This window comes from Marmota monax, unplaced genomic scaffold, assembly GCF_021218885.2.
Source record: "Marmota monax isolate L192 unplaced genomic scaffold, Marmota_monax_Labrador192_F-V1.1 WCK01_AAM20220418_F8-fsc00311, whole genome shotgun sequence".
In the NCBI taxonomy this organism is placed as follows: domain Eukaryota; kingdom Metazoa; phylum Chordata; class Mammalia; order Rodentia; family Sciuridae; genus Marmota; species Marmota monax.
The window spans coordinates 63,334-87,761 of NW_026694601.1; the positions used below are offsets into that span (position 1 = coordinate 63,334).

A 24,428-nucleotide genomic window follows, 5' to 3' on the forward strand; every position below is an offset into this window, starting at 1 on the left:
AGAATGAACCCTATGGTGCTTAAAACAGTTGTACATCCAGGTGTGTGTGTGTGTGTGTGTGTGTGTGTGTGTATGTGTGTGTGAGTATGTGTACATACACAGGGGGTAAACACAAATATATTCCTTATCACTGACAACTGACGGGAGAGATGCTCCAGCAGTGAGGAGTACACCTGGTACCCACACCCTGCGTCCTTGGATCTGAATCAGGTAAAATACAAACTGATCTTGGAGCATCGTGTGGTGCCCAAAGTAAGGAAGTGCTAAAAAAATGAAAAAAAAATTTTAAAAGGTATGTTTAAAGACTAGAACTCAAACTGAAAGAGTTTGGAACAATTAGAGGAATGAAACAATGATCGAATTGGTTTATAACCCAGAGATTAAAATAAATGCCCTTGAGTCTATGGTGATATAACAAAATAACATAATGAAGTTATAACTCTCCCTTTCAGAAGAATTCCAATTAATAAATAAAGAAGGAATAAAGAAAATAGAAATATCCCTGTTATGGTTTGGATATAAGGTGTCCCCCAAAAAATCTTCTGAGTTAATGCAGGAATGCTCAGAGTTGAAGTGACTGGATTGTGAGAGCTGACCAGTCCATCCTAGTTTGAACGGACTGACCAGGGGGTAACTAGAGCCAGGTGGGATATGGCTGGAGGAAGTGGGTCACTGGGGATGTGCCCTGGCATGGGTTCATTTTCCCTGTGGCCCCTTCTTCTCCCTCTCTCTGGGGTCTCCCTTGAAGAAAATGAAAAGACTAACAATAGAATGAGAGAAAATATTTTCAATACCTAATCTTATAAATGAGTTGTATCTTAGAAGACTTAAAGATCTTCTATAACTCAAATACAAAAAAGGAAAAACAATTCAATTAGAAAACAGGCCTGGGGCTGGGCAGTGGCTCAGTGGTAGAGCATTGCCTAGTATGTGTGAGGCACAAATAAAGGTCCACTGACAACTAAAAAATAAAAAATGTTAAACAAAAAAGAAAATAGGCAAATGATTTAAGCAGTCATTTCTCCAAAGAATGTATAGAAATAGCAAAAGCACTTGAAAAGAAGCTCAGCATCATTGGTCATCATGATACTGAAAGTTTGGTCCTTGTTCCTGGTGCCAATACAATGAGAAGGTCTTATTCAGGGGATACCAAGGATTGAACTCAGGGGCACTCGACCACTGAGCCACACCCCAGCCCTATTTTGTATTTTATTTAGAGGCAGGGTCTCACTGAGTCGCTTAGCGCCTCACCTTTGCCGAGTCTATCTTTGGACTTGCAATCCCAGTGGCTGAAGAAGCTGAGATAGGTGATTTCCTTGGAATTCCTACTCAGATGGGGAAATTCTAGGACAAAGAAAAGGAATAGTGATACAACTCTTGTTAAATAATATCAGTTGCTCTAGAAAGAATGACCTGACTAACCATCCCTATAATATTTCTTTTCTTTTCTGTCTGCCGACAACTGATATATTTTAAATTTTTTCATGCCTACTCATCTAGTATGTGCCAAATCTCTTTGTCTGCTATTCCCTAGTGCATCTCTTCAAACTGAGTATTTTGATTTGCAGATGAAGAACATCAGAAAGTTCAAAGCTCTTGAAGTCACAGGGCCAAAAGGCACATGACGCTAAGTGGCAGACCATTCCTTCAGTTTCTATGAGCCCAGGGGCTTGCAAACTGTGATTACTTGTATCACTTCAGGAATCAAAACAAAAAGCAAAAAAAAACATAGATCAAATTAAACCCCAGAGGTAAGGAGTCCTGGATGATGGTGGCAGTGGTCATACTGCACTTGAATATCCCTGGATTCTATCACAAAAACATGGAGAGAGCCAGGCAAGGTAGTGTGTATCTATAATCCCAGCTACTCAAGATGTTGAGGTGGGAGCATTGCTTGAGCTCAGCAGTTTGAGACCAGCCTGGTTAACATAATGAGACTCCCTAAACAAACAAACAAAAAACCCATCTATCTATCCATTCATCCATCCATCCCAGAAAATGCAACTAGGGTAGCATACCATCTCCCACACACTAGATCTACAAGGAAACCAGATGGCAAGGACGCAAGTATGTAAAGTTCAAGAATGCAGTGGTGTCCCTGTGAGCCTTTCCTGAGAGAAATCTACTAGAATCTTTTTCAAGGATTAAATATGGCCCCAAATTTTTTTGAAATTGCTCCCATCTAGTAGTTATGCTATCTTTCCTTAAATCTTGGTGGGCCCCTTAGAAGACCAAGGAAGTGTTAACGAGCCCATTTCTAAGCACAGCATTAAACACCTTGCAGTTTTCACTATCTTTTACAAATCTCATTCTGAAAAAAGATGACTGTTGGGAGTCACCCCAGCTCCAAAGACTAACTTCCCCATCCCCCAAGAAGAGCCGTCCAACGGTGAGCCCTGCTGGCTCACATGATCCTTACCCACCAATCAGAGCCCTGCTGGATCACATGATCCTTACCCACCCATCAGAGCCCTGCTGGCTCACATGATCCTTACCCACCAATCAGAGCCCTGCTGGCTCACCTGATCCTACCCACCAATCAGACTAGCCCCTGCTGGCTCACCTGATCCTTACCCTCCAATCAAAAAGCACCCCATGCCAACTGTCAAACCACCCCTGGCTCTATAAATATGCAGAGCTGTTCCTCAATAAACGGGCATTTGCTCCCATGACAAGCCTTGTTCATTCTTTCAATAACTACCAATGTCAGGTGTCAGGCCAACCTCAAAAAGCCCAAGCTGGTCACCTGGAAAGGCTTCATGGCATAGATCTAGGCTTGACCATCTCCAGTAGCTTCAGCCATCCCAGGCTAGGAGTGCCAAGGTAAGCCAAGTCAGGTAGCCACAGCCAGCATCTGATGGCAATTGCACTGGAGGCCCCACAGGAGAGCCACCCAGCCGAGTTCAGTCAACTCACAGCACCATGACACTAAGTCATGGCTTATGCCTTTAAATTGGCATGTCCACTCCCAATCTGGTGCAGGGGACTGGACCAAGGTCCTAATGACTGCTAGGAAAGTGTGTCACTGAGCTACACACCCAGCCCCTGCCTCCAAATTTGGAAAGGCTTGTTGCATAGCAGTAGGTAACCAGATCCACCTTGCTGCAGGAAGCATGGTGTTAGAACTGGCAACATCAGCATCACCTGGGAGACTGTTAGAAATTCACATGCTCAGGGCCTGTGCTGGATCTTCAGAATCAGAATGCACACTACAATTTGACCCTCAATCATTGTTCTAGGAAATATGCTCAGATAATGAAAATGATGGGGACACTTTGGCAGTAGGACTGGTGACAGTCCCAGCAAAGAGGAGAGGACTAGGCCCTGCTCCCTGGGTGCCTCGTGTTCCTCTATGTGTCCCATATGCCTTAAATACAAAAAGCACTCTGTCCCTTATGCCCCTGCACCTTCTTCTTGGAGTATTCTTCCCCCCAATATCCCAGGGTCTCATCTTTGTCAAATCTGTGTTAAAAATGAACAATCTCCCTGAGGTCTCCCCTATTTAAAAATTCACTAGAACACAGAAAGTGCTCAATAAATATTGGTTCACATTAATTTTATTATTATGGCAGATTTTGTTGAAGGCACTCTGTTTTTGGTGTTTTACTTTCTGGCTACTTGCACCTGAGTACTTCTGTGATAGCTATCTGCAAAGCAATTTTTCCCTCATGGGACATACTTTGAAGTGTGTCCATTTTGCTTGGACAGGCCAGCATAGCGCCTTTTTTGGGATGACAGGTTTGGTTATTTTAAAAATTGAGATATAATTCATACATCATAATTTTAAAGCATATAATTCAGTGATTTTTAGATGAGTCATCCTTTGGTATCCACAAGGGATGGGTTTTGCCCCATGTATACCAAAGTCCAAGAATGCTCAAGTTCTTTTTATAACACACATTGTCCAGTATACTTTAAACTATCTTTAGAATACTTACAATACCTAATACAGTATAAATGATGTATAAATATTTCTTATACTGTATTGTGTAAGGAATAATGACAAGAAAATGGTCTATACATATTTAGTGCAGATGCCACCATCAAAGGCCTACTATATAGTACACGTCAGCAACAATGTAACTTTTTTCCCCAATATTTTTGATACAAGGTTGGTTGAAATAGTGGGTGTGGAAACTGTGGATACAGATGGATGACTGTAATTTGTTATAGCAGCCAAAGGAAATTAATAGAAGTGGCTTAAGCAAGACAGAAATTTATATCATTTAAACATAAAAATCTGAATATGGGTAGTCCTGGTCTTCTGTGATATTTCCATAGACATCCAGGATTCAGAATAATGTCACTTTTTTTTTTTTTTTGGTGAGCCATTAAACCAAATGGCATCCATGGTGACAATAGGACTGATATCTGTACATTTGTAAGAGCCACATAACAATTGTTTGCCTAATTGCAAAAAAGTCTCCTGACTGTCTTTCTTTTGTATTTTGAGCATTTGTTATCCAATCTGTAGGATATTTAAATATTAATGTATTTGTTTCTGTTAAAAATTCTATTATCCTTTTGTATGGGGTCTGGACCAACTAATAAGCTCATCAGAAATGAAATAGGTCTGGAAAGGGAGAGACAATCTCTCCAAGGTATAGCTCTTAGAGGTATGCCTTCATTGATGTCCTTAAATTTTCTCCATGGACATCTCTGCAGAAAGGGTTGGGGCCAATAATGTGAGTCTTTAGCATGAGGGGGCTGGTCATGCCACTAGGCAGATCACTGATAGAGACTACTTTTGCTTCTCCTTCTAAGGAGAGTGGCCAAAAACCTATAATGCCTCCTATTCCTGGATCCCAAAGAATATCATTGTGAAGGCAAATTGTAGACTGACACAACCTCTGTGCCCTAGACACATCCCTTAATATAGTAAAGGCCCATGAATGATCAAATGAGAGTGACATATTCCAAGGGTGCCTTGCTATTGGGTCAGATGTAACTAGGCATTGTGAGGAAACATTAGTAGAAAACAAGAAAGGCAATAGAATATCATCCAAACCAACAGGTAAAAGAATCCCAGGAGATGGAGCCCCCACCCACCAAGCATGTACTTAAGGGCTAAATGACAGAATGATGCACAATAGCATAAAGGGGGTCCTTTTCTGCATTGATGCAAAGGAAGGGAAAGTCCAATTAAAGTCCCAGAAACAGCATAAGTTGTTTCCAATTGGTTGGGTGTGGTCCTTCTGGTCAGGTGCAGGGGAGCGGCAAGAGTCGCAGTTGCAATTGTGGCTGTGAGGACCAAGAGCCTTATGATGATATGGATCCAGGAGGCTCCTGTTTTCCTCCTGAGTTTTGTCCTTGGGATGCATTCTGCAAGATTTGGGTGTGGAAACTGTGAATCCTGATCATGATTAATTGATTAATTGCTCTAAAGGTTTTTTAATTGCAGTAGAATGAGTATTTTGCTCACTGAAGGGTTTTTGCCATTAGATAGTGCTAGAGGCTCTCCGCTAGAGGAGGACTGTCCCCCAGACAGCCATTCATGAGTGATAGCTCTCTGCAAAGCAATTTTTCCCTCATGGGATATACTTTGAAGTGTGTCCATTTTGCTTGGACAGGCCAGCATAGGGCCTTGAGTTATCAGGCTGTTAGGCAGAGGCTTTTCATATGCCATATTACCTGTTGTGCCCTTACCTGTGAGTTGCAGGTTACAATTGCACACATAAGCAAGAAGAGAGTACCAGGGCTCTGGTCTCTGGCAGATGACATGGTCTGAGCTTGATATGATAGGGCTTTGGTATCACCCCAGGTTATCTTGTGAGCCCTCCAGTGGGGAGGTCATAATGATCTCTTCTTCTCCTTTTGGCTTGGTTTCCAAAGCCTGGCTGTTGATGGCTGGTCTGACATTTCTTGCTGGTACCCAAATGGGGTAAGGCTCCTGTTAACATATGTAAACCCTCCACCCATGGTTAAGAGGAGCCCCAGATCATCCCATGCACTTGTTATGGGATCCTTTCATGGGACCATAGGTAGATGGGAGGACCCTGAGAGGGGGGCCCAATGTTTATGCTGCTATTTTCATAGAAAATTTTGAAATTGAAAGAAAATTTAAATCAGATAAGATTCTTTTCAAGGCATCATGAGGGGTGTTGGTATAGTTTCTTGTGTGTTCTTTCTATAATGCCTTGAGTCTAAGGGCTATAAGGAATCCCAGCTAAGTAATGTATATGCCAACCATTGCAAATTGCTTGAAATGTCTTGTTAGTATAGGTTGGCCCTTTGTCAATTTTAACAGACATGGGAACATCCATAATTTTAAAACATTTAAGTGGATGGGAGATGACATTTTCTTGCATCTAGGACAGGGTGTCTTGGGGCCAGGGAGGCTGCCATTCTTAGGACAGTAACGCTCAATGTGGCCTGGCTGATTACAGCCCTAGCAAATGAGATCAGATCTTTGTTAACTGATGTTTGTTAAAGGAAGCTGTTAATGCCTGAATGAGCCCTGAAGAGGGGGCTATTTCCTTTGTAGCAGAGATCCATTTTAAAAGGGATTCGCTGCATACTGGGGCATTGCAGCCCCAGCTCCTGCAGTGGCTCCTTCCCATGCCAATTGTTTAACTAATGAGCCTTGAGTAGGGCCAGGTTGAATGAGCTTCCCAAGTGCCTGGATTACTCTAGATAAGAAATCAGGAAACCATTCATGGGGGCCTTGGATCATTTTTCTGAACAATTCCTCATTTTTTTTTAAGTGTTCTTAAAGCAATGTCTTTGACTTGACAAGATGCCTAATATAGGGGCCCAAGATATTGACATGGAGGGCCCTAAGACAAACAAAAGATGTGTTTAGGGTCCAGTGTCTTGTGCTTAGTGGGGGACTTCCTTGACTTGTTAGATCAAGGCCATGTGCCCAAATGTTATCTCTGGAACAGAGTTCCCTTTAACAGAAAAAACCAAGGTTCCAAATTCTGGTCAGTCCCTTATGCCTTCTGTGAATTCACCGGGTGAATCAGGGGTCATAAGGTGACACCAAAGCTTATGATGGTGTATGCCTCAACTCGGGGTACCAACGGTATGGCAAGGACAAGGAAAGGGGGTAGAGGAGGGGGTTCCTTGCTCACCTTCAAGGAACCGACAGCACACAGAACACAATCAGGGTCTACTACCCGAAATCCTACCTGAAATCAATGGGATGGCCAGTCCCGAGGTGCGAGGGTGTGGGCAAACACATTGTGGCACCAAATTGCTGTGGTTCTGGTCACTGATGTAGTCAATTAGTCACTCCACTACCTTGTCATGGGGCAGGGGGGTGGGTAGAGACGCGGAATCAATAATCAATACACAGACTCCGAGACCCACCCCAGGTCATCGTCCAGTAGCTCAGTTTATTTTTGGAATGCATACAATTGTTATAGGGTTCCAGTAGGGCATGCCTGCCAATCACACATAAGCACCTTAACATCTATAAGCCAATCATCTTATGCCTAATGTAACCACACTATGAGGATGCTCTAAATATTGCTATCATCAGGAAGGGTCCTTGTCCCTAGGGGAGGGGGTTTCTAAGTTAGGAGTTCCGTGTCTGAAGCACCTGGCTTTCAGTTTCCTGGCCTGGCAGCTTGGCAATGCTAACCACAAGTGCTAAGGATGTGGTTTCACTAATGGTTCCCTACAGCAGAGCATCCCATCCAGCAGGCATTCCTATCAGGCCTGAATGAATGTAGATTCTTCAAACACTCCAAACCGCTCATAGCTGCTAGCTGCTAGCTGTAAACTGAAAGTTATTCCAACAGGCCTCCACATGGGTGTGTGACATTCACACAGATGCTTGGCCCTCTATTGCCCTTTGAGGAAATCCCAGAGCCTGTGACCTCACCTAAAGCAAAGGGGATTGTGAAGCACCCTGTGACCTCACCTAAAGCAAAGGGGATTAATTTTGGCACAAGCTGAGGACAAGAATTTGGTAAGGGTTGGAGTGGGGTGAAAAGATTTGTAAAAATGGGGTTCCTGTGCAAGGATCTCAGGGAAACATTGTAACTGTTCGACTCTGGGGTGCCTGGGTAGATGGAACTGCCCTAATGCACTTTCATTTTCTTGCTTTTTCATGAAAGGATTTTTGGCTGGTTTCTGTAGTGCTGAAAAGAAATGGGGTATTTTAAATCACTTCCATGACCATAAATGCCCACATTTCTGTACCTGTAGAAGCAAGTTATTTATTTATTTATTTATTTATTTGGGTACTAGGGTTTTAACCCAGCGGTGTTTAACACTGAACCACATTCCCTGCCTTTTTTGTATTTTGAGACAGAAATTTATGAGTTGCTGAGGCTGACTTTGAACTTGTTATCTTCCTGTGCATCTGGGATTATAGCCTGTGGAGGTAATTTATAAACAGGGTGGCTACTGTCCTTCCGTTCTTTCTCAGCAATTGACCATATGGCTTTTCCCCCTGAGGTCCTGGCTCATCTAGAGCTGAGTTCTTTTTTTTAATATTTATTTTTTTTTAGTTGTAAGTAGACACAATATTTTTATTTCATTTTTATGTGGTGCTGAGGTTTGAACCCAATGCCTCATGTGTGCTATGCGAGCACTCTACCACTGAGCCACACCCCAGCCCCTACAGCTGAGTTCTTTATTCTGAGGAGGAGGACACCATTTTTCTGAGAATGTAAAGCAGCGAGGTGAGACTCCACTGTATGTTTTAATTAGCGTCAGTCATTGAGGTGCCTCCGCCTGTTGCCTGAAATATGGTGGTTAAGTTAACAATGTCTGGGGTTGTGACTCAGTGGTAGAGTGATTTACTAGCCTGTGTGAAGCCCTGGGTTTGATCCTCAGCACCACATACAATAAATAAACAAACGAAATGTATTGCGTACATCTACAACTAAAACTGTAAAATATATAAATAAATTTATTGTAAATTTACAATAAAAATGTAAAAAAAATGAACTTTTAATGGCATACAGGGGCCCTTGGCCTGCTGGTTTCCTAATAGTAACTTCATTTGTTTGTCATGTGAGCATCCAGAGTCTTCTAAGCTTGTCTCAGGCTCTTTCTGTCTTTCTTCTTTTTTTTTTTTTTTTTTTTTTGTACCAGAGATTGAACCCAGGGGTGCTTAACCACTGAGCTACATCCTCACCCTGAGGCTATTTCTTTTTGTAATAAATAAGAGACAGAACTCATGGTTTCATGGTTTGGATGGATGAATAGATAGATAGTTAGATAGATAGATAGGGGGGGGGAAAGAGAGAGAGATTTTTTTGGTGGAATTGGCTCATGTGATTTTTGGAGGCACAGTGTCCTGCAACAAGCTGTCTTTGGGCTGGAGACCCTGGGATGCTGGTAGTGTGGCTCAGTCCAACTATAAAGGTCTTAAAACCAGGGAAGACAGTGATGTAATTCTCAGTCTGAGGTGAAGACCTGAGAGCCTGCGGTTCTGCTGGTGTAAGTCCTGGGATCCCAAAGCCAGAGAGTTCTGATGTCCAAGGCTGCAGGAGGAGAGTGTTCAGCTCCAGCAGAGAGACAAAATCCTTTTCTCTGTTTCTGCTCTGTCTGGGCCCCCAATCAATTGCATGGTTCCACGTGGAGGGTGGAACTTCCCCAGTCAATTGCCAGGTGCCCACCCACATGGAGGGTGGACTTCCCCACCTCTTCCACTTTGACTCACAGGCCATCTCCTCTGGAAGCGTCCTCAGGGACACACACCCACAGATACGCTTTCCCACTTCTCTAGGTATTCCTTCATCCAGCCACACAGACACTAAAATTAACCATCTCCCCTCTGTGTGTCCTCATCTTCTCCTTGTAGGGTGGACATATTTCCAATCCTCCTTCCAGACTCAGCTTGTCTCCCTTCCTCAGTGAAATTTTCCTTGTATTTTTCCCTCTCAGTCCAAATTAGGTCCCTTTCTGCTGTCCTGTGATGCTCTGTGCTGATTTCTACAATCCTCACCTCCCTGTGTGCAGAGGTGTTCGCGTCTCCTCCACCAGCTTGCAGGGCAGGGTCTGGTCCAGTTCCTCCCTGCCTCTTCCCCTGCTGAGTTCACACTTGAACTCCCAACCCTGACCATATTTGAGTTTTGAGAGGAAAACTGACTTGAGTGATCCCAAACATTGTTCTAACATTTCATAGATTTTATTAGCTCATTGGTACTATGTTTGTGTAAAATTTATGGGTATTTTGGAAATCTACTGACCAGGTGACCATTTCTTTATTTGGAAATGAATTACAGGGTAGTAAAGACAGTGTATTATAAGAAGTCCTCCATCCAAATAATGTGCCACGTTGGAGAGTACTGGTTCATATGTAGTGATCCCAGTTCTTTGCCCGTGGACCAACAAAGGGCAGGTTTACTGGAGTTCCCAGGATCCCTAGTTAGTGGGCTTGAAGGAATCAAGGTGCCTGTGCAATTTCCCAGCTGTCACCACAGCAGTGACCTGCGTCTGCAGAGCTTATAGAGAGCAGACTTCTCTGCCCACAGGCTCCTATCCTGTCCTCCCTGTGGGTGCCTTGTCTTTATCTCCTGCCCCGGGTTCAGGGTGAGGGGCTGCAGCTGGTTTGGGCAGAAGCCCCTCCTCTGCCTGCCTGAGGCTGCATGAGGGAAACTGGCAGCAGGCTGGGAGCCCCAGATCACCCCGAGACCTCTTCCTGCCCTGTACCCCTGGTTCTGGGCCTGACTACAGTTCTATGTGTCATTATTGCTCCCAGGAACCTGGTCAGCACTGGAAATGGGACATGGAACTCAGGAAAAACGGAGCTCCCAAGAGTGTTTCTCCACACCGTTCTGCTTGGGTCTGAAAAAGAAAACATTTTTGTAGTTTCTTTCTTTTTTTTTTTTTCCTGTGTTTTTCAAAGAAAACTTGGAAACAAAACTATTGGAGTAAATTGGCTTATCAGTGCCACAAGTCTTTTAGTAGACTGGTGTGGCAGCTTCATTCCTCTGCCAGTCCTCACCAAAAGTTTCTGTGCTGGAATCTTGGCCCACAGCATGGTGATCATTGAGATGTGCTGGGATCTTTGAAGGTATTGTGGGAGACTCCTTAGTTTCTAGAGAACAGGTTCTTATAAAAAGAGCAAGCCTGGGGTTGTGGCTTAGCGGTAGAGTGCTTGTCTCGCATGTGTGAGACCCTAGGTTCCATCCTCAGCATCACACAAAAATAAATTAAAAAAAAAACAAAATAATGATATTGTGTTCATGTATAACTAAAAATATATATAGCTATCTCTGGCAGCTTCCTATTTTTTTAATATTTATTTTTTTGGTTTTAGGTGGACATAATATCTTTTTATTTTATTTTTTTAATGTGGTGCCGAGAATCAATCCCAGGGCCTCACGCATTGTAGGAGAGCGCGCTACCACTTGAGCCACATCTCAAGCATTGGCAGCTTCCTATCTTGTCCTGTGATCTCGTCTGCAATATGCTCTGACCCCTGCAATGCTGCCTGCCAGGAGGACTTCACGAGAGGCCAGACAGATGGAGCTATCCAATCTTGGGCTCTCAGCCTCCCAAACTATGAGCTAAACAGATTATACCATTCATCCTCGCATGGTAGTGCTGGGGAATTAATTCAGGGACTTGTGCGTGTGAGATTGACAGTGCTCACATATTATGTTATAGCAACAGAAAACTGACTAATTCAGGCAGACATTCATGCTCCATACTTGCTGTGAGAGCTTGAAGATGGGTGGCCACGTGCAGCCTCTGCTGTGTTCTGCATCACCAGGACCCAGGCTAACACAGTCCACCTTTACGGATAAGGGAGAGAGGTGGAAATGTCATCAGTACTAATACCACCTGGAGCACCGCAGCTGGCCTCTGGGGCTGCAGTGCACTTTCCTTTGCTGTGATAAGTCATGTTAGGCTTTGTTATAAAAGCGCAGGTCCCCAGTCATATGTACTTTACAGAATGCCTCAGAGCACACACTCTGGTGAAGAGGGATCTGAAGTTTTGGGAGGCCCTGTTGTGCTAGGGCAGCAGGATAGTTTGCTGAGACACCCAAGAAGACACCTGGAGATGGGGTATGAGATATAAAGTTCATATCTTTTTTTAAATAATTTAAAAAAATTGTAGTTGTAGATGGACAGAATGCCTTTATTTTATTTGTTTATTTTTATGTGGTGCTGAGGATCCAACCCAGTGCCTCACGTATGCTAGGCAAGTGCTCTACCACTGAGCTACAGCCCCAGCCCCTAAAGTTCATATCTTTACATAAGATTTATTGGGCAATGCTTATGAAGGAGAGCCAGTGGTGCTGAGCTGGACAGGTGCTTTCCAGAAGGCCTAGTGGTGACTGGCTGGACAGGTGGGCCTGCCCAGTGTCTCACTGTGCTCCTTTTCATTGAGGATGACACACATGAGGAGGGAGCTGAAACTGCTGAAGGCCCGGCAGTCTTGGACCTGGACATGGAAGAGGGCCCAGATTGCCAGCATCTTATACAATTCCCCCTCTTCCTCTTGTAAAGCTTTTCATTTGAGAGTTTTTATTTGATTTATTCCTGAATGAGCAGATTGCCACACAAAGCACTGCACACACTTAAAGCCTACAACTTGGCAAGTATTCACAGTGTTCACACCTGTAAGATCATCACCACAATTAGGACAGTGAATGCTATAATTTGAATCTGAAATGTTCCCCAAAGGGCCAGTGGAATGACATAGTGGTGACTAGTGAACAGTTCAGAGAATGCACTTAATGCCAATAACCTGGATCTTTTCACAAACAAGTATAATGTTTGATTTTAAAGCAAGCAAACTATACATAAAATATAAAACATTAAAATAAACAAAATGAAAAAAAGAAAATTAGGGGCGAGGAATGGAGGCTCTGAGTTGGTCTCAGTAAGAGGCGCTGCCTCAGGGTCCAGCAGGAGTTCTTGGCCAGGATCTGCCATTACAGGCCCTTCCAGCTCCAGCTCGATCTCAGGTGGTGGAGGTGGTGGAATTTGAGCTGGAGCATCCCCAAGCACCGGAGGTGGCCCCGCAGCTGCAAGAGGAGTAAAGGTCAAGAAACTGTCCATGTTCCTTCTGAGAAACTGATGTGACTCCATTTTTGAAAAAAACAGCCTCTACTTCAGAGCAAGGCCTGTCCAAGTGGGGATGACCCAGCATTCCTAAATTCCAGGAAAGGCCTATGGAACCAGATACCCTAACTGCAGTGACCAGATAGCTTTGACTCAGCAATGCAAGACCCAAAGACATGATGTTGGACCATAGCAACAACCAATCAGTGTGAGAAAGGGAAAATATCTGAAATGCTCATTTCGGTGATTGAGAACATGATTAGGTAATCCTGCAAGTTTAGCGCATACACCCATTGTGGCCTAAACCAATCAGTTCAAATGTATCCACCACTTGAACTAACCAATCACCCTTACCCAACTCGTTCCCGCCAGTGAATGTGCTGATCATGTTAAGAGTTGTTTGATTTTCCTGAGGTATGAAATGATTTGCCGTGTGATGTTGTGATGCATACAGTACCCCCAAAAAACCTATAAATCCTCATTGAACTAAAGGTCGGGACTTATTCCTCGGGACTGCTGCGTCAGAAACAGTTGTGAGTCCAGGCTCGAGCTTGCAAAAAAGACTCTTGTGTGACTGCATCGGATTCGGCTCCTGGAGGTCTATTGGGTCCCACACGTCCGGCTTTACACCTCCCAGCGAAAAAATATTTCCCACTGCCTTTCACACAGTTCCACACACAAGCCCAACCCTGGCAGTGTCCCCAGAATGCATGCAGACTGTGACAGCTCTGCTTCTCATTGTGCCTGCCCTGCCCCAGTTTCTGGAAGGAAAGCTCTGCATCTCAAGCCCCATCCCATTCCTACATACTCATACCCCCACCTCAGTCCTCCTCACCTTCGGCCTCTTCCTCCATGAGCTCCGGGTTTTCTGTCAGGGCTGGGACCTGGTGTTCTTGGTCCTCCATGTCGGGGCCTGTGACAATGACCTGGCTGTGGACATTACCAAGTGGATAGTGAGGCAAGTGAGGGAGTGAGGAGACCACCCAAGAGGGATGGGGGCAACAGTATGAGAGGCCTGGCCTTTCCTACCATGAGGTCAGTGTTCTTGGCACCCCACAGTTCAGAGGAGGAGGCTGAGGCTGAGAGCCACAGGGCCAGTTCCTGGACTCAGAGCTATACAGGACCCTGTCACCCTGGGTGGGCTTACCTTCCCAACACTGCGCCTGTCTCCTGTTGGGTGGAGAAACTGGAGATGGTAGACCCGGAAGAGAGGCTGTCAGAGACTAAGGCTGTCTCCAGAGTCTCCACCAGGCTCCTCAGGGAGGGAGCCTGGAATACACATAATGTGCAAGGGTCATCCACCTCTGAAACCACCTGTGCCTCAGGGATATCGACAAAATAGACACCTGAGGCTTTTGTGGTGGTAAACATGCCGGCACCTGGGCCTCAGGCCCTGCTTGGTGTCCCAAAATGGGTGCAGCCACGTGGTACCAAACCTGGAGTCTACCCCGCAGCAGGCAGCTCGCCAGCAGCGGCAGCAGCGCAGGCGGCTATGGCTCCGGCGGTGGCGCCGCTGTAGGGACCGCGTCACCAGGCGATCTCCTGGTCACGTGGTCTGAGGCAGAGGTATCTACTGTGGCTGCAGCAAGTGGTTGCAGCTGCCAGAGAAAAAACCTCCAGGAACCCGTGGGAGGGCAAATGCGACATCACAGGGAACAGCAGGCAGGAGGACACTGATTGGAAGGCGGTCTCTGCTTGTCAGCCCCAGTTACCGCGGAGGTACTCGGAGGGAGGTAGCTGCCGAAGGGAGACCTCTGGGCACCCGCAGCGGTCCACCTATGAAGGCCTGCTTGTCATCAGCAAATTCACCGGAATGCACCTATATGCCCTCTGTGCAAAGCCAAGAGTCGTCCCGAAACCCCAAAAAGCCTAAGCGGAAGCAGGGTAAATGAAGAAAGGGAAAACATGTGAAGCTGTGCTGATCATAACCCCTCCCTTTGGCCTGAGTGATTGATGTCCTGATGTGAAAACACCTTTCCCCACCCTCACTGTCTCCTATTTAATGTGACAGAAGTACAACCCCTCACTCACTTATTTCTTACTGCTCTTGGCATTACTGGTTTAGGAAGAGATGTGGTTCAGGTGCTAATGGCTGTGTCTCGTGATCCCTTCTCCTCCACCCACATTTACACCGCTGCCCTTGTTTGGAGCTAAGGCTAGGGCAAGGAGCCCAGATGTAATTCTCTGTCTCATGTGCCTGAGGCCTGGCACCTGAGGAGATGTAGGTTCTGAGGGCTGGCGTAGGCCTGTATTTTGTTTCAGGAAAATGCACCAGTTTTTCTCCTCCCTGTTCTTTTTTTGCCTTAGGCTTTGAAGGGACAACAGTCTTCTTGCTGGACTTCCTAACAGGCTATACCACATAAAAATAAAATAAAGATATTGTGTCCACCAAAAAAAATTAAAGGCATCAAAACTAAAAAGCACAATTCCCATTTAAATCATTAGAGAATGACCATTTGGTAAAATTCTATTTCCCTTTATAATGAAAAACCCTCAAAAATTAGAAATAAGAGAAATGTGTCTCAACCAAATAAAGGCAATGGATGACAGACCCAAAACAACATCACACTGAAAGGTGAAGAGGTGAAATCATTTCCTGTAAGATCAGGAACAAGGGCTGGGGTTGTGGCTCAGTGGTAGAGTGCTTGCCTAGCATGTGCAAGGCCCTGGGTTCCATCCTCAGCACCACATAAAGATAAATAAATAAAATAAAGATATTGTGTCTAACTACAACTAAAAAGTAAATATTTTTAAAAAAAAGATCAGGAACAAGACAAAACTCTTGTTCAATACACTATTAGAAGTACTGGCCATACATTTGCAGGTAAGTGGATGAAGCTGGAGAATTTCATGTTAAGTGACAAGCCAGTCCCCCAAAACCAAAGGGTAAATGTTTTCTCTGATATGTGGATGCTGATCCATAATGGTAGGGGGTGGGTATGGGAAGAACTGAGGAACTTTGGATTGGGCAGAGGACAGTAAGGGGATGAGAAGGGGCATGGGGTAGGAAAGATAGTGGAATGAGATGGATATCATTATCCTAGGTACATGTACAACTGCACGAATGGTGTACTGCTCAAATAGTGAGATTCTACTTCATGGACAACCAGAGAAATGCAATGCTGTGCTTCATTTGTGTATAATGAATCAAAACGCATTCTGCTGTCATGTATACCTAGTTAGAAGGAGGTCTAATTACCCCTGTCTGCAGATGACATGATTTCATATACATAAGCCCCTCTCATTACAAACATCTAAGCTGCAGGAAGCCCCTGATTTCCATGTCCCCTGGCTTCTTGAGGCTCCCATCAAGCTGACTGCACATGGAGGTAAAGGGAGCAGGCTCTCAAAAGAAGGAAAGTGATGAAACCTGTGTTGCTAAATCCTCACAATTCAACTACAAAATAGAGAGCTCAGAAGATGTGTGGCTCTTTGAACATGATGACAAGGAGATACTGTTGCAAGGTGCAAAGCTTTTATGAATATGAAGAATGGGCTTATGCTAAAATCAAACACTCAGGTCAACTCTAAAACTGCAGAGCTTTCGGGATCAAGTCCATGTTCCAAGACCTTTACTTACTAAAATTTTCTTATTTTAAAATTTATTTTGTAAACTGTGGAAAAAACACATACATTCAGGATCAATTCTACTGACGTGACAAAATATTGTCCCAATTTCTAGTATGTTTCAAATTGCTCCATCAATCAACTTTTCCTTAGTAATAACAATAGCGATACTATCCTTATATTAGGAGGATGAGGACGAGTAAACCAGACCCAACTACAAAAACATCCTAGCACGCTCATCACTCACTCACATAGGCTGAATAATAGCAATCATCACATTCAACCCCACACTAAATATGTTTAATCTAATTACTTATATTATGCTTATAAGCAACATATTCATGTTATTCATTACAATTAAAAAACACCACCCTCTCACTCTCCAATATATGAAATAAATTTCCTCTACTAATTTCAATAATTTTTATTGTACTTATATCCCTAGGTGGACTTCCTCTATTAGCTGGGTTCACCCCAAAATGAGTTATTATTAAGGAACTCGTATCAAATAATAACTTTATTATACCCATAAAGAGCAGTAACAGCTCTGCTAAACCTATAGTTCTACATATAATTTATCTACTCAACATTCCTAATATTATTTCCACCCTCCAATAATATTAAAATAAAATGACAATTCGAAAGTACAAAAACAACCCCCTTTATACCCATCCTATAATTCTATCTACCCTCTCCCCCACCTTACATCCCTATTATCAATCTTAAGCTAGCAATTTAGGTTAAACTTAGAACAAGAGCCTTCAAAGCTCTAAGTATATTTAATTCCTGCCCTAAGAACTGCAAGACTTTATCTTATATCAACTGAGTGCAAATCAATTACTTTTATTAAGCTAAGCCCTTCATTAACCCATTTCTCTAAACTAATGGGATTTTAACCCATAAAAATTTACTTAATAGCTAAATGCCTAACTCAACTGGCTTCAGAAAAAAAGGTGGGAGAAGCCCCAGCAGAGTTGAAGCTGCTTCTCTGAATTTGCAATTCAATATGATAATTCATCTCAGGACTTGGTAAAAAGAGGGCTCAACTTCTGACTTAGATTTTTTTTTCCTCTTCATCGGTCTTTATTCAGCAGTACATATGCACCAAATTCCATTTTAGAAGTTTCCATATCATTTTCTTAGAAAACAAAATCTGAAAACAAGTAACATTTAAACACAGCAAGGTATTCTATCACACTGAAACTTTTTTCTTCTTCTTCTTTACAGGACTCAACAAAATCTAAAGATGAACTATGCTGTAGATTTACCTCATACAAAGGTCTTTATGTTATCTCTGAAAATGAAAAGAATGGCCTTTTAAGCACATTGTTTTATATTATTATGGTAACTTGTGTACTGCAACAGTCTATTTTGAGGGAAATTTATGATTTTTTTACATGCAAAAATCTATCTACACAAATTTAGTTTTGATGATATGGATAGCTTTTCCTAGCATCAAACAATTCATCTGGTGCAAATGCACAGGGAAACCTTCCTGAAAAGTTTTCTGACTTGAGAAGCAACTAAAAGAGCCATACTGGGTAAAGTAAATAAAAATGTGTGGGCGGGATGACAAAACAAAAAAATGGGGGTGGGGGTTTTGGGGGAGAGGGGAAATAGAAAACACAGGCTGCAGAATAAACCAACGTCTGCTGCTAAACCAGTCTTTGTTTTCATGTCCAGTGTACATTAACACTTACGATCTCACTTTGATGATTTACTATGTTTGTTATCAGCCCCCTGAAGGCAAATCAAGCTCGCATGCATTCACATACAGCAGCACAACCACACTCTCATACACAGTCACTCCAGGACTAGGAATCTGCTTCATGAGTGAAGAGCCCTAGATTTGAAAGATGAACCTGGCTCTCTATCACCAAGCCAGACATTCATTGTCCATTCACACATTGCTTTATAGCAAAGCCTGGGCTCATTTTCCTTGACTTATATGGGCACTCTATTCTCTTTTATGCTTACAAGGCTTGAAGATGACAGTATTTCACTTTCCCCTCAATTGATACAGAGTAAGTCAATGTTCCTTCTCAAGCACTGAAGATCTGTGACCTGTAGCCCTTTTTACTTTGAACAACCTAAATAAGCATCCATGTAAAGTTTTCATTACGTTTTGCCACTATTCTCACTTGCACCCACTCACCATCTTGACCTCATTTGAGCATTTCCTGTGATTCCAAAATGAAATCTTCATATTTTCTTTCCCGATTTAATGCAGAAGCAGATCCCATGAGCCAAGCTTAATGGATCAAATATATATATATATATATATATATATATCTGAGTGCTGCATTGTACCTAACTTCCACAATATCTTTCTAAAACTGGAACCCTTCTGTTGGTACATTGGCTAATGAATTGAAACCAAATGTTCCACCTTGAATTGCCTCTGGAACAAGGCTAGGATCTTCATCAATATCATCTGAAGAGAAGAATTGATCAATGATCTCATAGGCCAATTTGTAGGTGTCTTCATTTTCATGATTTTGAAGTTTTTCAATTTTCTCCAGTCCTCCACATTCTTCTTTAAGATTGGCTATGGTTTCTGCCTCATCTTCAGCCATTTTTAATATATTACTTAATCCATCGAGTACTACTTGCACAACCTGTGCATATTTTCCAGTCAGTAAGTTGCAAAAAGGTGGGATAACATTTTGTTGAATAAGGTAGGCCACTTGATCTTACCTTCCACTAATTGTTAAGTTACTTATGGCCCAAGCAGCTTCTTTCTGAGTGCCAAAATCCCCCTTATCCAAAAGGTATATTATCATTGGTACAAGATTGGCATCAATCACTGCCTGAACCTGCTGTTGATTTCCTGCAGTGATGTTAGAGAGGAACCACACTGCTTATTTATGAATTTTCTCTCTGGGATGTGTCAGGAGTGCTGGGAAGTGTGAGAGGGCATCACAGTTCAAAACTATTTGTGTTTGTTCATCAGTTCCAGTAACAATGTTGCCCACTGCTCTAAGTGCAGCTGTCTGAACTTTAACTTCCTGGTGGCTGAGTAGAGGAACCAAGTGAGGAACTATTCCAGACTCTATTACCATCTGTATCTGTTCATTTCCAGTATCAGTAAGGTAAGAGAGGGCCCAGACTGTATCTATCAATATATTTACATCTGTGTGATGTATTAAAACACAAAGGGCTGGAAGAATCTCCTGAATGGTTTCCATTGGTGGTGGTGGGTATTTGTGATGACTTAAGTTGACCATAACCCAAGTAACATTTCTTAAGAATATTATAGGAATAGATGGACTTATGATTGAAAGTAAAGGTTTCACAACTCCAAGACTTATGACATAATCTCTACACTGTGGACCGTCACCTATGATATTTTCCAATGCCCACACTGCCTGCTCACAGACATTCTGATGAGGTGAATGAAGAAGCCTCAGAAAATGTGGCACAGCACTGGACTGAACCACTGCTTGAGTTTGTTCAGAGGTTCCAGATGCAATATTTGTCAAAGCCCATGCAGCTTCAAACTGTAAAGAAGGATTGTCATCTCTTTCAAGACAATGGACTAAAATAGGCAATATTCCAGATTTTATTAAGTCATCAATTGGTGGATTTCTATCACTGGACAAAAACTTCCTAGCAGCTTGTACTGCACTTAATTGAATTCCTTGGTTATCACTTGAAGCATTCTGAACGATAGCTTCTAGAGAGGTATTCTGTACTCTACAATCACCATCTAAATCAGAGTCTTCACAGATATCTTCATGTGGTACATTTCTTCTCCTTAAGAAATGTTCATCTCTTTTATTCTTCCTTAATTCATCAACAACTTCATTTCGCTGTCTTCTCATAGTCTCCAAGTCATGGCCTTTGTTCTTAAAATTCTTGAGCCCTTGGTTGTCTAATTTCTGTTTGTCCACCTTGGTCGGCCCTGACTCATTCCGCCTCAATGACACTCCCAGGAACCAGGCCTCCTCCTAAGCTGCTATGCCCTCCTGGCTGCCGCTTCCTTCCTCCTCTCATTTGCCCCCCCCCCCAACCCTAGAACTTCAGCAGCTCCAGTGAAGACAACTGCAGGGCCGGGCAGCGGCAACAGCAGCGGAATGTGCAGCCATTTTACCTCATACCTATGTTCATAAACCTTACATCGGAACACTTAACCTCCTATTTGACACCTGAGCTGGTATAAGGAGGAACAGCACTTAGTCTATTGATTCAAGCTGAACTAGGTCAACCCTAGGGGATGATCAAATTTATAATATAACTGTAATTGCACATGTGTTCATAATAATTTTCTTTGTACTTATCTCTGTTATGATTGGTAGGTTCAGAAACTGACTAGTTCCCCTTATGATTGTAGCCCTGATATAACATTTCCTCGAATAAATAACATAAGCTTCTGACTCCTACCTCCATCATTTCTTCTCCTTCTCACCTCCTCCATAGTTGAAGCAGGCCCAGGAACTGATTGAGCAGTATATCCCCCACTAGCTGGGAAGCTTGCACACGCAGAAGCCTCTGCAGATCTCATTATTTTCTCACTCCACTGGGCAGGTGTTTCATCCATCCTAGGGGCAATTAATTTTATTACTACCATTATGAACATGAAACCCCCTGCCATATCACAATTCCAGACTCCATTATTTGTATGAGCAGTAATAATTACAGCCGTGCTACTCCTCCCATCCCTCCGAGTTCCTGCAGCAGGAATGTCCATACTCCTCATAGATCCAAACCTAAATACGACGTTTTTCAACCCTGCCAGAGGGGGAACCTATGCTTTATCAACACCTATTTTGATTCTTTGGACATCTGGAAGTATACATTCTAATTCTATTCTTTTGGATATATGGGAATAGTTTGAGCTATAAAATCCATTCACTTTTTAGGATTCATCATATGAGCACACCATGTATTTACCATAGGAATGGGTGTGGACACCGGAGCACACTTCATGTCAGCAACCATAATTATGGCTATTCCAACCAGAGTTTTCAGCTGACTGGCAACTTTTCACAGTGGCAATATTAAAGGGCCCTGGGTTTTGTTTGCCTATTTACTGTAGGAGGCCACACAGGAATTGTTCTAGCTGACTCAGCACTAGATATTGCATTACATGCTACATATTATGTAGTAGCTCATTTTCACTAAGTCCTATCCATGGGGGCTGTGTTTGCAATAATGGGATGATGTGTTCATTGATTCCCTCTGTTCTCTGGTTATACCCTAGATGCTACATGAGCTAAATTTCACTTCACTGTTATATTGTAGGAGTGAATTTAACTTTCTTCCCACAACATTTCCTAGGATGATCAGGCATACCATGATGATACTCTGACTACACAGACACACATACAACACGAAATACTGTATCCTTGATAAGCTCATTTCTCTCTCTTACAGCTGTAATAATTATAATTGTTATAATGTGAGAGGCATTCACATCAAAACGAGAAGTCCTAACTGTAGACTGACAACAACTAACTGGGAGTGACTACATGGATCCCTCACCTTACCATACATCATCTCACTCCAGTCAGAATGGCAGCTATTATGAGGAAAAGCAACAACAAGTGTTGGAAAGGATGTGGGGAAAAGGCGCACTCATACATTGCTTGTGGGACTGCAAATTGGTGCAGCCAATTTGGAAAGCAGTATGGAGATTCCTTGGAAAGCTGGGAATGAAACCACCATTTGACCCAGCTATTCCTCTTCCCAGATTATACCCAAAGGACTTAAAAACAGCATACTACAGAGACACAGCCACATCAATATTTATAGCAGCACAATTCACAATAGCTAAACTATGGAGCCAACCTAGATGTCCCTCGGTGGATGAATGGATAAAAAAAAATGTGGCATTTATACACAGTGGAATATTATGCAGCACTAAAACAGAACAAAATCATGGCATTTGCAGGTAAAAGGAGAAGATAATGCTATGGGATGTTAGCCAATCCCCAAAAAACAAATGCCGAATGTTTTCTCTGATATAAGAGAGGTGGCTCATAGTGGGATAGGGAGGGAGAGCATGGGAAGATTAGATTAATTCTAGAAAGGGAAGAGGGATGGGAGGGTAAGGGTGGAGGAGGGGGACTAATAAGGATGGTGGAATGTGATGGTCATTCTTATACAAAATACATGATGAAGATTTGACTTTGGGGCCAACATACCTTATATACAAACAGAGATATGAAAAATTGCAGTATATATGTGTATTAAGAATTATAATGCAAAAAAAGAATATATGTATAATGGCATAAGTTGGCATGAACATACTGTTTGTACAGAGATACGAAAAATAGTGCTCTATATGTGTAATAAGGATTGTCATGAAAAAAATAAATAAAATTTTTTAAAAAGGAAGAAGAATCAACCTATGTTAAAACATAATTCAAGAAAAGGAAGAATCCAATCTCCTATGACTAAGTTTCAAGCCAGCCCACAACCATTATGGCTTTCTTTTATAAGATATTAATAAAAATATTACATAACTTTGTCAACGTTAATGTATAGATCAGAATCCTTTATATCCTCATGGCATACCCATTTGAACTAGGATTTCAAGATGCTACATCACCTATTATAGAAGAACTATTAAACTCTCATGACCACACACTTATAACCGTATTCTTGATGAGCTCCTTAGTTCTTTATATTATCTCACCTCTACTTACCACAAAACTCACTCACACAGGCACCATGGGTACTCAAGAAGTGGGGACCATCGGAACTATTCTACCCACTATTATCCTCATCCTAATTGCACTTCCCTTGCATAAGCTCTCTCGTACAGCGAGGGGGTCCACGGAACAGGGCAGAGGAGAGTGTGGCTCCAGAGTCCCTAATCAAGAACTCCGGAGACCAAGCAGGAAGCAGGTCTGATTTTATTGTGCAGTTACCATGTATATATACTCAGGCAGCAGCTAAGCAGGTTACAGGCAGCCACCAATGCAATTTCTGCTAACTGTCCTTGAGGCGAGGAGCGGGTCATGGACCAAGCCCAGGGACTGCAACACATGGCCTCATGCCCAGGGCTGTGCCTATGGGGTTAGCCACCTGCCACTCACACGCCTAGCACGAGAGGAGTGACCTGCCACTCAGACGCCCTTAACATATGCCATGTATGCAGTACTCCATGCACTTGCCCCATATTCCCTTATTGCAAATGTTTTATATAATAGATGAAATTAATGACCCTTAATTAACAAAAAACAACAGGCCACCAATGATATTGAAGCTATGAATATACAGATTATGAAGACTTAAATTTTGACTCCTATATGGTTCCCACCCCTGACTTAAAACCTGGAGAATTGAGTAGTTTTACCTATAGAATTACCAGTTCACATGTTAATTTCACCAAGATGTTCTTCACTCTTGAGAAGTCCCATCCCTCAGACTAAAAGCAGATACGATTCCAGGTGGACTTACCCAAGCTTCCTAACATCAACATGACCATGTTTACATTACAGACAAGGCTCAGAGGTCTGTGGGGCTCAGAGGTCTGTGGGTCTTATGTCAGCTTCATGCCAATTGTCCTTGAATTAGTTCCACTGAATCACATTGAAAACTGATCTTCATCGATATTATAAATTCATCACAAAGATAACTACAGCATTAACCTTTTTAAGTTAAAAATTAGAAGCTTAAATCTCCTCATAATGAAATGACCCAACTAGATACATCAACATGATTTATTACCATTTTTCAATAATTTTCACCCTATTTATCTTATCTCAACCTAAAATATCAGACCATTCACACCACTCTAACCCCTCACCAAAAGATATGAAACTCATTGCACATAAGACCTCTTGAGGGAAAAAAAAGGAATGAAATTTGCCTACTTCATTACCCCTACAATAACAGGATTACCTACTGTTATCCTCATTATCTCACTCCCCTCTATT

General features: G+C 42.7%; 1 protein-coding gene and 1 long non-coding RNA gene across 4 annotated transcripts in view; both read right to left on the minus strand.

Moving 5' to 3' along the window:
* The window catches only part of LOC124077603 (uncharacterized), an 83,133-nt gene extending 62,109 nt beyond the window's left edge, over positions 1 to 21,024 (minus strand). For all 3 annotated transcript variants that reach the window (XR_006846680.2, XR_006846679.2, XR_006846678.2), the window contains exon 1: positions 20,926 to 21,024. This is a non-coding gene — a long non-coding RNA (uncharacterized LOC124077603). The remainder of the gene's footprint in view (positions 1 to 20,925) is intronic.
* Positions 18,841 to 20,395, minus strand: LOC124077632 (importin subunit alpha-3-like). Its single transcript, XM_046422093.2, is given in 1 exon segment — positions 18,841 to 20,395. A coding segment is annotated over 1 exon segment (1,494 nt). The 5' UTR covers positions 20,367 to 20,395; the 3' UTR covers positions 18,841 to 18,872.
* Positions 21,025 to 24,428: the final 3,404 nt, after the last annotated feature.